Here is a 14,838-nt window from a genome sequence, read left to right on the forward strand (position 1 = left end):
CGTCGCTCCCACCCCCAACTTTGGAGATCAGTTAACGACATTTGTCAGTGTTTGATTATTCAAAAAGGTGATAATTGATATGGTTTTGTTTCCTTTTCTTTCCTTTGTTGGTTCGGTTAATTGATGGACCTGCATATTTTTGTATATCGTTACTCTCGTTACTCGTTTTAACGATGTATTTCACACATGTTTTATGATAAATAAATTATTATGGGAAACATTATCTCACGCTTTAAACATATGTCTTACGATAAGATAAAACTTAAACGTCATTAGCATCATACACTCGGTTACTCTCAACGCTGTCGTGCCTCCGGAGATAACATTTTCGTTTATCTTTTACCTGCGACCCATTGCTATTCGTTGGTATTAAATGACATACTAAAGTTTATCTGCTCCAAAGCGCAATCACAGTCTGGGTTAGTTTGAAAAATTTGAAAAGTGAAAATGGTTCAGCTTGGTACTTTGAAAGGTTGAGGTTAGGAAAATAAACTATTTGGCAGAAGTGGTGTGGACTGTAGGTGAGTCAACCATCACCAAATAAATGACTGCTCTCGGGGAAGCGGATTGGTTGGAAAAGCATTGTATTTTTAGTTTTTGGTGTTTGGAACTCACAGCGATGGTACCCTGATAGGAGATCCACTCATTTACTCATCGCAGATTTGCGCTCGAAACTGATCTGCCAGAATCTCGTATCCGGCAGTAAGATACTTTCGGTAATGACTGACCACACCATAATGAAATGAAAAACAGTCAAATATCGCACATAGAGTCAACAAAATTGTGGCGCTAATATAAAAGAAGATTTGATAGCAGAGCAGCACGGTAGTGTCAACTTGGGTGGCGAAGTGCAACAAACGAGTGGAATCGTTCAAGAGTTCTGTGGAAAGATGTACACCGTGAAATCAATCATGTTGAGAATGGTGAGCGGAGGGTTCAAAAGATAATACCAAGAAATACAGTACCAATCAAATGTGTGTTTTTCCAGATAACCTTTCTCGTGGTCCTGATCGTCTGTGTCGCGGCTGCTCCTGCAGCTGACGATGGTAGTGCGAAAATTCTGACCGAAGAAAACATCCTGGATCCGGAGGGTAAATTCAGTTGGAAGTTCTCCACCAGTAATGGCATTCAGGCAGAGGAAAGCGGCCAGGGAGGTGAATCGGTAGAGGGTTCAGCATCCTGGGTTGGTGATGACGGAGTGCCTATCGTGCTGACCTACACCGCCGATGAGAACGGGTTCCATCCACAGGGGGCCCATCTGCCAACGCCTCCACCAATTCCGGACTATATTTTGAAGGCACTGCGATACATCGAAGCTCGGCAGCTTCAAAGGGCAGCCGACGAACAGAAGTGAGAGTGATCGGTGTTTTTGCGTGAATAGATGTGTGGTGTAACTATAATAGAAGATAATAAATCATGATCAATGTATATGCACATTTTCGTAACATGAAATTTCATTCAGAGATATTTCTGTAGTAAAAGGTACCACTGAAAAGTTTGATTTTATTTTTTTTCCACGATTTTTTTAGTCCATTACTCATACAAACTTCAGAGCAAACAAATTTTGATGTAGTTAAATTATTAGTTCCTTGGAGTGCACAGTGCACATTGCACCGGGCAAGGGTATTTCTAATCTAGAGTCACGTACGACACTCAGAACCAGAGATGCCAACCTTCCTGATTTTTCAGGATTTCCCAGACTTTTCAGCACGCTCCCTGGTATCCTGGTAAATTTCATGAAACCAGATTGTCTGACGTATTTATGAAATTACAACGAGATTAAGTTTGAGGAACAACATTGCTTTATTGAGGATAATGTGTATGTAGATGTATCCCCAGAGTTATTAATGTCGGGATAAGTTTCAGAGTGTAAAATTGCTCGAGAGAAAAATTTTGAATCCACAGTCAATAAAAAAGATCTTATATATAATTTGTTTGTCTGATTCAAAGTAGAATCAACTTTAATGGTGGGACTATGGTAAATATATCTATATCATAAAAATTAGGAAAAATTCAACAAGTCTTTCCACTGCTGATATGCTTTCCTCATTTGTTGAGTAAAGATCCATTCCAAAGCATGGATGATGAATTCAGTGAACATTTGAATATTCATTTCTCTGCCATTGACTGTAGTGATGCTGTAGGTTTTTCGGCAAAAATATGAACGATCAAAAAGTCAGGTGAAACACTAGCATTTACGCTTATGCGAGGATGTACCCCATGCTTATTAATTCTTTGACATATCCGGTCTTCGCCCGAAGGAAGATATACTCTGTTTCTGGTGGGATTTGGTTTCTGTTTCTCACATGTATGGCTCGCAGCAGTTTTCAATGAGGAAGCAAATATGTTCTGGGAGGATAGAATATTTACGCTGTGTGAAAGATGGCGAAAGATTGTGAAACAGAACTAGATATAAAATTAAATTATAATGCTTTGATTGAAAATGATGTTATTGTTTTCCCAAAAATCGACATTAACTTTTCGGATAACCCATTATGAGCCTGATTTTTTATTCTGATTAATCCTGATTTTTATTTTCATTCTCCCTGATTTTTTAAAATTATAGTTGGCAACCCTGCTCAAAACAGATAATTGTCTTGGACATTTCATGGAACATGAACCTGCTTGAGACCAAGAGAGAAGAATATCCAGAGCAGATCCGTCAATGGCTGACACAAGGGCCGAAATCGTGGCGTTTCGTTGGCGGAAATCTTCTTACTAGATTCTTGGTGGAAAAAGAAACGAAATGAAGACGTCTAAAGGGGGACCCTGCTTTCAAAGAACGTACAATAACGGATTTTAGGGATTTTTTCCAGATGTTGGAATTAAAGTTGGGTGTTAGAACATTTTGGTGATTGGTTAGGGTATATTTGAAGATGTGTTTTTATTTTTTGGATGCCACCATAGTGATCATTTTGCTGTTTGGCAGCTAGGCGCGTGGTTGGTCCCTCTAAAACAGTTCCTTGATGGTGGTTTTTTTTTCTCAGAATATAGTCGACCGATTTTGCTGCAATTTTTTTTTGACATAGGACTATGTCTTTGATTTCTATATAGGGGGTCACTCTGCGAAAAATGTAACGATTTATTAAGAGTTTTCAAACGCATATTACTCAAAATGGTTATTGCGCCATATGTTGTGTTATACAGGGTTTTCCAACTTTAAATTCCGAAAGTAAATTGAAATAAAACACACTTAGAATTCGAATTTCGATGGAACTTTGGAATTTCAAATTAAAGTTTGGTTTATGCCATTATGTGTGAAATACAACATCATTCAAATGTCCACCTAGGGCTTCCTCGCACACCTTGATCCGGAACAGGTAATTTTCGATGACTTTTCGGCACATATGGGGCGGTATCTCGATCATAACTTCACGAATGTTGTCTTTCAAATGTTCAAGAGTTTGCGGAGAGTTGGCATAGACACGGTCTTTCACATAACCCCACAAAAAAAAAGTCTAGCGGGTTCAAATCGCATGATCTGGACGGCGAATTGGCATCACCAAAACGCGAAATTATGCGTCCCTCAAATTTCGTTCGCAATATGGCCATGTTCGGTCGTGTTGTGTGGCACGTGGCGCCGTCCTGCTAACCCACATGTCATCCGTATCCAGATTTTCAATTTGTGGCAAAAAAAACGGTTAACATGCGGCCATAGTGCTCACCATTCACAGTTACCGTCTCGCCGTCCTCATTTTCAAAGAAATACGGCCCGATGACTCCACCAGACCATAATGCGCACCAAACAGTGACTTTTGGCGGATGCAATGGCCACTCAACAATCACGTGTGGATTTTCTGAGCCCCATATACGGAAATTTTGGGTGTTCACATAGCCACCGAGCTCGAAATGTGCCCCATCGCTGAAGAAAATTTGATGCGAAAATTCAGCATTTTGCTGTTGTTGTTCGTTCACCCTATCGACGTATGTCCGACGCATTCCATGGTCACCACGCTCTAATTTTTGTACCAGTTGGACTTTATATAGATGTAGGTGCAAGTCCAAATGCAAAATCCACCACAATGATGTGTTTGACAAGCCCAATTGCTGAGCACTCCGTGGAATCGAAACATTCGGGTCATCCTCCACACTGGCAGCAACAGCAGCAATATTTTCGGCCGAACGCACATTACGATGATGCACAGGTTTCACAATATCCGCTACTACGGTTGTCAGCACAGGGCTGTATACTTTCGGAAGCCCGAAATGGAAAACCCTGTATATCATTAGACAGGAAATTTATCCAGAATTTTTTTTTGCTTGAAACATGAACAGTGAATATAGTAAAAAAATTATAGGAGGTTGTGTCCAAGATACGACCGCATTGTTGACGTAGAACTACACTGTTATTTTATTTATTTATTTACACCGTCTTCGACTAGTCGTACAGACTGTAATTTGCTTATACCTATGATAGACATTTTATCCTATTTCTAAAAGCGTTCTTAGTCAAGTTTAAATCATACACATCACAAATAAGATTGAATTGGCGGAGGCAAGAATCGAACGGATTGTTGTAGCCGTAGTTTGTTCTGTGGTATGGTATTGCAAAGAAAGGCGAGTTCCGGAAACGTCTGGGAGGTATGTTGAGCGGGATCTGTGCAAGCAATTCAGGGCAGTCAATCGAACCTCCAAGAATATCGAATATAAGTAACCGCTGCATCGTAATTCGTCTGGCTGATAATGCTTCCAATCCTATGAGCTTGCATCTGTCAGGGTATGGCGGTAGGTTGGTCGCATCATTCCATGGAAGTAGTCTAAGAGCGAAGCGCAAAAACTTTCTTTGCACCCGCTCGATCGACAAGGTGTGAACAGCGTGGTAAGGGGACCAGACTGGCGCAGCGTACTCCAGCGTACTGCGAACTAGTGAACAGTATAGTACTTTCAGTGCATGGATATCTGTGAATTCAGCTGCGTGACGTCGAATAAAGCCCATAACGGAAAATGCTTTCGCGGTCGTAACCGCCACATGCTCACCGAATCTAAGCTTGGAATCAATAGTAACTCCAAGGTCGTTGATGCACGATACACGTTCCAACTCTGTCGATTCCATCCAGTAATGATGCATAACAAGACTATTGCAACGGCCGAAAGAAATAATTTTGCACTTATTGCCGTTGACACGCATTCCGTTGTCTCTACACCACACCAACATAGTGATAATATCTGCCTGGAGTGCATCACAATCTGAGGAAGTCTCGATAGTACGGTAGAATTTTAGGTCGTCAGCGAAAGAGAGTTTAGATGAGGAAAGTAACATGTGCAAGTCATTGATAAATATGAGGAATAGCATCGGTCCTAATACGCTACCCTGCGGTACTCCAGATGTAATATTAAAGACTCGGGATCGAGTTGAGTTGAGCGCCACATATGCGGTTCTGTAACGCAAGTACGAGGAAATCCAATTTGTGATTGAATCTGGAAATCCCATGTGCTTCATTTTCTCGATGAGCATAGTATGCGGAACCGTATCGAACGCTTTCGCGAAGTCAACGTATACTGCGTCAACTTGTCGTCTATCTTCTACTTCGCGAGACAGGGCAGTGACGTAGCACATAAGATTCGTAGTAGTAGAGCGATGCTTCATGAACCCGTGTTGTCCTTCAAAAATAATGGGGGACATCACGTTGTACAAAACTTTGTGCACCAACCTTTCAAATACTTTACTAACACAACACAGTATAGTAACGCCACGATAATTCTCCACTTTTTTTGTAGTTGCCAGACTTGTGAATGGGAACGATGTAGGCAGCTTTCCAGGCTTCCGGAAAGGTCATTTCACGAAGTGACTGGTTAAACAAGAGGGTAATTGGTGCCGCTAATTCCCTCGAGCAGTTCTTCAGCAGTAGGGGAGGTATACCATCCGTCCCGCATCCCTTTCTGATGTCCAGGGCATCGATAGTTTCCACAATTTCATTTTCGGTGAACTGGATCACTGGCAGGTCGATGTTGTATGCAGGAATGTGAGCAATACAACCGCGTCTTGGTACCGGTGACTCTTTGCTAAACACGCTCCCGAAGAACATAGCGAAGAGGTTCGCGGCTTCTGCGATTGTGTTGGCTTGGATACCATTGAAGTTGACGCTACGAGGGATTCGAGTGGATGCTTGCCTTTTTTTACACAAAATCCCAGAAGCACGATGGGTTTTGCTTTACGCTAGTCTGAATCCTGGCAATGTAGTTGCTGTAACTGTCGAACAGCACTGTCTTGCATTGCAGTTCGACATTTCGAAGATAGTTCCGATCGCTTACAGACTTCGAATTGAAGAAGCGGTGACGAGCTTTCCTAAGAATGTTGCGCAGGTTCCGGAGTTCGGGGGTCCACCACGGTTTGCTAGACATTGATCTGAATGAACGTCTTCTGCGAGGCACATTGTCATTAAGCACTGCATAGAGCTTGTCATAGAATGCTGATAACAGTTGTTCTATTGGTCCGGTTTGCTGTAAGAAGTCCCAATTGATAGCGCTCAGAACCGTTTTTAACTGCGCGAAATTGCATAGGTTGAAGTCATAGGAAGGATTATCGTCTAACTCGGTGTGCATAATTAGATCGTCGCTGTCCTCGTCGAGTAGTATAACAAAGGGTGCATGGTGATTGTCCACTGACAACAGAGGCGAGCCGGGTTCGATTACGTCCAACTGCTCTGGAAGGCTCACAAATGCTAGATCAAGAAGCCTGCCGTTCGCGTTCAGGTATTGGTTGACTTGTTGCAGTCCAATAGCAAACATTGTTTCGATGAGTGCCTGTTCATGTTCAAGGTTAACGTTTGTGGGTATAAAACCGTTCACATCATCATCAAATTGCCAACGCAAATTTGGTAGATTAAAGTCACCTAGCGATACAACAATATCAACTGCGGCAGCTCGGTTCGCAACGTCCTGTACAGCGTTAGCATGCGCGTAATAGAGATCAGTGCTTGAATTGGGTGGCAGATAGATAACCACAAGGTAGAGCCAATTTATGACGCGGAAAGAAAAACACACGATACGAATAACGCGAAAAACGAACAGAAAAACCAAACGACGATATCCAAGTTGGATTACCACTGGTGGGGTCCAATCTTAGATCGAAGCGCAGCGAAAGCATAGAAACGTTTCGTGCCCCCTAAAATCTTTACATGCCAAATTTGGCTCCATTTGCTTGATTAGTTTATTAGTTATGCAGAAATTTGTTTTTCATTTATATGACAGCCCACCTTAAGAGAGGGGGAAGAGTGTCGAACCACCATAGAAACATTTATTGCATGAAACCTCGACATGCCAAATTTAGTTTCGTTTGCTTGATTAATTCTCGAGTAATGCAGAAATTTGTGTTTCATTTGTATGGAAGCCCCCACTAAGAGAGGGGGAGGAGTATCTAACTACCGTAAAAACATTTATTGCACCCTAAAACCCACATGCACCCACATGCCAAATTTGGTTTCGTTTGCTTGAATAATTCCCGAGTCATGTAGAAATTCGTGTTGTGTCATTTGTATGGTTTCGAAAGATCCAAAAGAACCATGACTATGTTTCCCCCCTTGTCAATAATTAGACCAATATCATCGCAAACACTTTACATTGCGGTTTTGATACTGTGGCCAGAGCGGTACCCAGATCGATTGGGAGAGAGTAGATTATTTCGGGATATAAAACAGCTGATTTGAATTGCTTATTGGTCTAAGACTTTCAAGTGATGTTTCTTTTTCCTAGTTAGAATAATCTTGGAAGTCTTCTAGAGTTTTGGATAGGTGCTTGTATTGTATAAATTAGGTTGAATAAACATTTGAGAGGTTGAATAGACGAATTTCATGCCAACTCGACTGGCCGTTGGCAGCACCATCTCAAATAGAAGTGAAACGTTGTGGGCTTAAAGACATGGGTGATCTAAGCAACTTTGCATAATTGAAATATTCGAAAAATAATCATACAACTTTTTGGAAAAAGCCAATTTGTTTTTCTAAAATTTTTACAAAAATTTATAACTTAAAAACTATGATACCAACAAAATTCATGTCAAAAGATGAAATGTAGGCAAAAGTTTGACGAAAAAATACCAATTTTTTTTTGGAAAAACATTTTGCTGAGAAAAAAGTTATTTGAAAAATTCAAATAAAATATTAAAACGTATTTTTTTTAAATTCCCAAATATATATATATCTATTTCCAATTCCATATATCGGAAGATGGGCAATTTTACAGGGAAAAAAATCTTCTAACAATAACTTTGGAAAAAAACAACTTTTTTATGTTTTCTTTGAAAAAAAAAACTAATCCTAATTTTGTTTAAAGTCAAGATAGTGATATAGTGTATTCGACAAAGTTTTACATCTTAATAAAATGTGAACTTTTGTCGAAGACGTCAACCTTCTATCTTTTATAGTTTTTGGAATATAAGTCATTTTTGTATGAAGACTCCTGAAAAAAATAATGTTTTGCTCGTAACATTTTTGTGTGTAAATTCTCACGTTTGACATGTTCTTGACATGTTTCCAAATAGAGAAAAGTTAGCAGAGCATGTAAATTGCGATAATTTATACATAAAAATGTTGCGAATTAAACATTAATAGTATTTTTTCAAAGAAAAAAATTAATAAGTTGTTGTTCGAAAAACTTTTTCCATGTAAATGTGCCCATCGTCCGATGTATGGTAAACTTGTTGGAAATTCTAAGGGCTATTTATATCTATTTTTTCAGAATTTTAAAAGCATAAAAAAATTTCATTTAATAAAAAAATATATTGAAATTTAAAATTATTTTTTCTCGGAAACATATGCTTTCAAAATTCTGAATGAAATAGATATAATAGATATATTTTTTTGTGAAAATAAAAATAATTTACTACATTTCATCCTTTGACAAGAATTTTGTAGGTATCATAGTTTTTATGTTGTAAACTTTGGTAAAAATTTAAGAAAAAAAAATAGCTTATTCCAGAAAGTAGTCTAATTGTTTTTCGAATATTTCAAGTATGCAAAGTTGCTTAAATGACCCATGTCTTCACACCTACAACATTTCACTACTATCTGAGATAGTGCTGCCAATTCCTAAAATGAGTTGGCATGAAATTCGACAATAATTTATGGTAAAATTAATTTGATAAATTTTATGGGAACGCCATCTAATCCAACTGCGTTTGATTTAATTTCATAAATCGCTTTAACTATGTGATATTCTTCAACGTCGTTGAACTGAAAAGATGAGATTCTGTTATCTGTACTTTCATGATTGCTTACAGAATTACTTAGAGTAAAGTTACTACAGAAATATTTATTGATTTGTTTGGGTGTAAAATATGAACTTTCAGCAGGATCTTTTCTTAGACCTATTTTAGCAGATTATTTCCATAGACCTTCAGAAGACATGTTGTTTGTTAGCCTATTCATGAAACTTTCTTTGGCAATTACTATCATTTTAGTTACTTTGTTTTTTTGAGTCTTGTACATTGCATTGTCAGCCTAGGATTGGGTGGGATTCCATTTTTCAAATGCATGCATTAATACCTCAGGATTTATCCAAGGTTCGTATCGTCTTAACTTGCGATATTGTTTTATCGGAACACGATTGAATCAAGATTACTCATTCGATAGAAAGAATGCCAATCGATTTCATTATATAATGTTATAACTTGTGCAGGACTTATGGCAGCACAATCACAAAAACAGTTAGATTTTTCAATACAACAACAGACTACATCAAGCGAAGCGAAGAGCAGAGAGAAGAGTAAATGTTCCTATGAAGTCTAACCATCTTCATAGGAACATTTACTTGGCTGAATTTAAAAAAAAAAAATTTAAAAATTATTACATATAATCGCAATACAGGTCGGACTCGATTATCCGGAGACTCGAAATTTTAGACTCGATTATCCGGAGTATTTTATTTTTGACTAGCTGACCCGGCAAACTTCGTCCCGCCCAAAATTTGTTCTTTGCTATCAATAATTTCAAACATTCATGTTTTCTTACTATGAGAAAGTTTATGGGTCCAATCGCAGAACTGTTCATTGATTGATCTTCTATTCGACCCCGTTGAATTTACCTTTTACTATAAAATTCCTAATATTTCTAACAAAACTCATCATTATATATCAGATTATTTTCAGACACCATTCTCGTTCAAGATTTTCCAATCACTTGCAAATAACATGCTTCTCCGTTACATGGAATGAATGTTTTATACAGAAAATATGATAAAATAAAAACAACCCTCAATCGGACAATTCCTTACTAGAGTTCCGCTCTAATCAACACATCTGGCGAATCCTTTTTTTTTTTTTGGTATAGATAGAAGAGGAGTATATAACCATCATAGACTCATTCATTGCACCCTTAAACCTCCATATGCCTAATTTGGTTCCATTTGCTTGATTAATTCTCGAGTTATGCAGAAATTTGTGTTTCATTTTTATGGCAGCCCCCCTCAGAAAGGTGGGAGGAGTGTTGAACCACCTTAGAAATGTTTCTTGCCCCCTAAAACCTCCGCATGCCAAATTTGGTTCAGTTTGCTTGATTTGTTCTTGAATTATGTAGAAATGTATGCTTCATTTGTATGGCAGTACACCCCCTCCCCCCTTCAGAGAGAGAGAGAGAGAGAGAGAGAGAGAGGAGTGTCAATTCACCATGGAAATGTTTCGTGACCCCTGAAACATTTGCATTACAAAATTGGCTCCATTTGCTTGACTAATTTTCGAATTATGCAGGAATTTGTCTTTCATTTGTATGGCAGCTCCCCCTTAGAGAGGGGGTGGAGTGTCTTGCCACCGTAGAAACATTTATTGCATCCTAAAACCTCAATATGCTTAATTTGGTTTCAGTTGATTGAATAATTCTCGAGTAATGCAGAAATTTGTGTTTCATTTGTATGGCAGCCCCCCCTTGGAGAGATGAGTGGAGAGTCTAATCACCATAGAAACATTTATTGCACCCTAAAACCTCAATATGCCTAATTTGCTTTCATTTGCTTGAATAATTCTCGAGCAATGCAGAAATGTGTGTTTCATTTGTATGGCAGCCCCCCCTTAGAGAGGGGGAGGGGTCTCAAACTATCGCGAAAACCTTTCCGACCCCAAAAACCCCTACATACCAATTTTCATGGTCCAGTAGTTTCCGAGTCCATAAGAATCAGACAGACAGAAATCCATTTTTATGTATATAGATTTTCGGAAATTTTGAATAATTAGTATAATAATTCCATAATGAATAGCCAATATGGGTATCAAATGAAAGGGCTTGACTAGTAGAATACAGTTATTTATGAAAAATGCATATCCAAGATGGCCGCCACCACTAGATGGCGCCATATATATTTTTTCACAACCGCATCAATATGGGTATCAAATAAAAAGGCTTGACTTGTAGAACACAGTAGATCATGAAAAATACAAATCCAAGTTAGCCGCAGTACCCAAATAACTGATTACTTTTTAATGGTTTCATTCAGCTTGCCCTGTTTGTATGTATGATTGAGTGATCGTAGGATTGCCCCACATTAATTGAAATTTGACCCCGTTCCTGATCACTGATTGATCTGAAATTTGGAACATACCTTTAATTCTATTGCCATTATAAAACTGCGTATTCCATGATCTTGAAAAATTCAATTTGGCCGCCGCTAAAAAATGGCTGAATGGCTTGACTTGGTGAATATACTACATTATCAACAACATGAATGAAGGAACGGATGTGATAGCTACTAACTGTTACTTGTCTAATTATTTTCAAGCTTTTAGTACATTAATCCGTATAACCTCAAAAGCTGTTTCATTTATTTTATTTTCTAGTTTTTAGTAAATTATCTGTACCATTAGCATACTACAATGGTATCTCTACAATAAAACCATTCAACTTTTTTTAAATTTTAATTTTTTACCTAACTTTCTTCGTAATATTTTAATTATTTACTGTATTCTATTAGGTAAATCATTTTATTTGATAATAATACAGGGTAACTTCGATATAACGTACATTTTACTTTCAAAATTGTACGTTATATAGAAACATTAAAAAAAAACTCAGAAACGTAGCTTATATTACTTTATTGTATTGCTGTTTGAGTAAGGTTAATGGATAAATTCAACTAGAGGACGAAGCCAACCTTTCTCATGATGTTTCTCTTCGTACTGTTGATTAAAATTGGATTCATTTAGAATCCGAAATCACAAAACAGTTGTACTTCGGGATTGGTTAAAAGTACAAACCAAGCTTTAGTATCAAAATACAGATAATTCATTGTTCTTTCAGAAAAATACTATTCAAAAAATTATTCCTTTGGACTTTGAAAATGTGTACGTTATAACAGAGGGTACGCTATATCGAAGTTTCCCTGTATTGAGGGGAATGCAAAAAATACATAGTCGACTATTTAGTGGCGATTACCTTTTCGAATTTATGTTGTTCATAATGTAATCTATTCTCCAAGTCAAGACATTCAGCCATTTTTTAGGGGCGGCCAAATTGAATTTTCAAGCGGTTTTATAATGGCAGTATAATTAAAGGTATGTTCCAAATTTCATACCAAGGTATGTTCCAAATTTCAGAACAATCAGTGATCAGGAATGGGGTCAAATTTCAATTAATGTGGGACGGTCCTATAAACAGTCAAACATACATACAAACAGGGCAAGCTGAATGAAACCATTAAAAAGAAATCAGTTATTTGCGGACTGTGGCCATTTTGGATTTGAATTTTTCATGATCTGCTATGTTCTACTAGTCGAGCACCTTCGGTTGATACCCATATTGATGTGGTTTTGAAAAAAAAAATATATATATATTTGGCGCCACTTTGTGGCGGCGGCCATTTTGGATTTGCTTTTTTAATAAATAACTGTGTTCTACTAGTCAATCCCTTTCATTTGATACAGGTGAGTCTCGATTATATACAGACTCGATTATATGTGATTCGATTATATACAATTTTGGACTCGATTATATACGGTTTGGAAAAAAATATTTTTTTTTATATTTCAAATATGACTTATTTCAAGAAGAAATGTAGCCTTTCAACGTTAAGGTGAAATTTGAGTGGCTATTACATGTACGGTGGGGTAAAAATAGTGTTTTTTTGAGATTTTGTTTGATTTTTACCAGGAATTCTTTTTTTATCGATATTGCAGCCAAATTAAGAAAGATAGAATTTGGGCGTCAAAGAACAAATTGTAGAGCGGTTTGAGAGCTTCAATTTAATTGATAGGAACAATCCCATTAGTGCAATTTTTGGAAGAAAAGTACGCTACGGAAGACAACTCTGTTGCCTTCATTTGAAAGATGAGAAAATTTAGTATAGGATATAGTAGTGAAACATTTAAATTAGTGTATTTTAATAACATTTTGGAAGTGAAATACTTAAAAGTTAATAATTTTTAATGTGTTATTACAAGGCAACAGAGTTGTCTTCCGTAGCGTAATTTTTAATGTAAAGCCAGTTTGAGGCAACAGAGTCCGAAACAGAAAAAAAGTTCTATAACTATGTCATTGTTGAAATTCGAACAAATGCATAGAAGGATTTTTTTCATCAAATATGATTGCCTATCACCTCCTGTAATAATTTGGATAAAATTATTTATTTCATGTGAGAAAGGTGTTTTCTGACTTTAAGGGGATGAATCAAAAATCAAATTCCTCTTTTATATTCAAAAAACAAAAAAAACATGCTTAAAAAACTTGCAAAAAAAATTTTTTTTGACTCGATTATCCGGAGTGAAAAATAAATCAATACTCCGGATAATCGAGTCCGACCTGTATTTGTTATCATGAGGTCTTATTATGAAGAACCTGTTCTGTGAAAGTAAATGGGTTCTGATTCAACACACTCAAACGACAAGTTTCTTAAGAACTGATCAATACCCAAAAACCAAGTCCTATAATGAAAACGAATATTTTTTCATAAGAGGCAAAAAATGGGCTACAAATCGTCCATACATTACAAAATGGGTACATTGAGGAGTTTTTTTAACTGGTTAAGATTTCTATTCCATAAAACACGCCTTGTTTGTGTCCTGAATGGCACGTTCTAGAAAAAAAAAAACGTGTGTCAGTTTTTTCACGCCTTATCAAAGAACCTTCCACTGGCTCCTGGGCTGGTTCTTCTCTAGCACTTGTATCAGTGCAAGTCGGAAAAAATTTCCTTAACTAAAAATCTCCCAACGGAATAGGAATCGAATCCGAAACTCTCGGAATGATATGTATGACGATAAACACTCGGCCACAGGAACCACGAATTGACAAAAAATACACTTTTTTTCTTAGAAATTCATACATATTAATTTCAAGGTTTTTCCGATTTCAAAAAAAGCTTCCTAGCATTTGATTGAGCTGCGTAAACTACACTATGGAAGCTCACATTGATTTGAATCTTCGCGAGGTGAACAAAACAGGTGCTCAACTTAGAGCCAAAAAGCTTCTCTCAAGAAACGAAAAGCTCTTATATTGCAATGTGAATCTATAGATCTTATTCACCTTAGCTTGTCGTGTGCGCTATTCGTCTCCACCCTCACACCTTGGGGCTGCTAAAATTCATTGAAACCCAGTCGCATCCCCACACCTCACCACCCATCGAATGAAAACACCGATGCGCACGGCAATTTCCATTGCAAATTGCTTACCTCAGCAGGATGTGAGACGAAGGAGGATCGGATGATGAGAGGGCGGCTGCAATAATTCTGGTCGCAATAGCCAAAAGTTGAACCGGGTCATCACCATCCAACGCCATCATCCACACCAACAGCCTTATGTGTGTGTGTGTGTGCGTTTGGGTGGCCGGTTCAACAAAACGCCGGTCGATTTACTCACCCCCAGCGCTGCGGCCGGCAAGGCATTTATCATATGCCGCGAAGGAATCAGCAAACCAGCTGAAATC

The 14,838-nt window shown here is 37.8% G+C and overlaps 1 protein-coding gene across 1 annotated transcript; it reads left to right on the forward strand.

Annotated features, from left to right (window-relative positions):
• The first annotated feature begins 544 nt into the window (after nt 1–544).
• On the forward strand, nt 545–1,354 carry LOC129767000 (pupal cuticle protein Edg-78E-like). Its single transcript, XM_055767601.1, has 4 exons — nt 545–584; nt 661–716; nt 771–923; nt 989–1,354. Exons 1-4 carry the CDS (start codon nt 545–547, stop codon nt 1,352–1,354), a joined length of 615 nt encoding a protein of 204 aa, XP_055623576.1.
• The last annotated feature ends 13,484 nt before the right edge of the window (nt 1,355–14,838 follow it).

The sequence above is a fragment of the Toxorhynchites rutilus genome, chromosome 2 (genome assembly GCF_029784135.1).
Source record: "Toxorhynchites rutilus septentrionalis strain SRP chromosome 2, ASM2978413v1, whole genome shotgun sequence".
Taxonomy (NCBI): domain Eukaryota; kingdom Metazoa; phylum Arthropoda; class Insecta; order Diptera; family Culicidae; genus Toxorhynchites; species Toxorhynchites rutilus.

Bases quoted from the DNA above. Each gene is read 5' to 3' on its own strand.
- LOC129767000 (XM_055767601.1), top strand. From the start codon at position 545: ATGACTGCTCTCGGGGAAGCGGATTGGTTGGAAAAGCATT. The intron at 585-660 runs GTATTTTTAGTT...TACTCATCGCAG, and splicing joins GGATTGGTTGGAAAAGCATT to ATTTGCGCTCGAAACTGATC. The intron at 924-988 runs GTGAGCGGAGGG...GTGTTTTTCCAG, and splicing joins AATCAATCATGTTGAGAATG to ATAACCTTTCTCGTGGTCCT.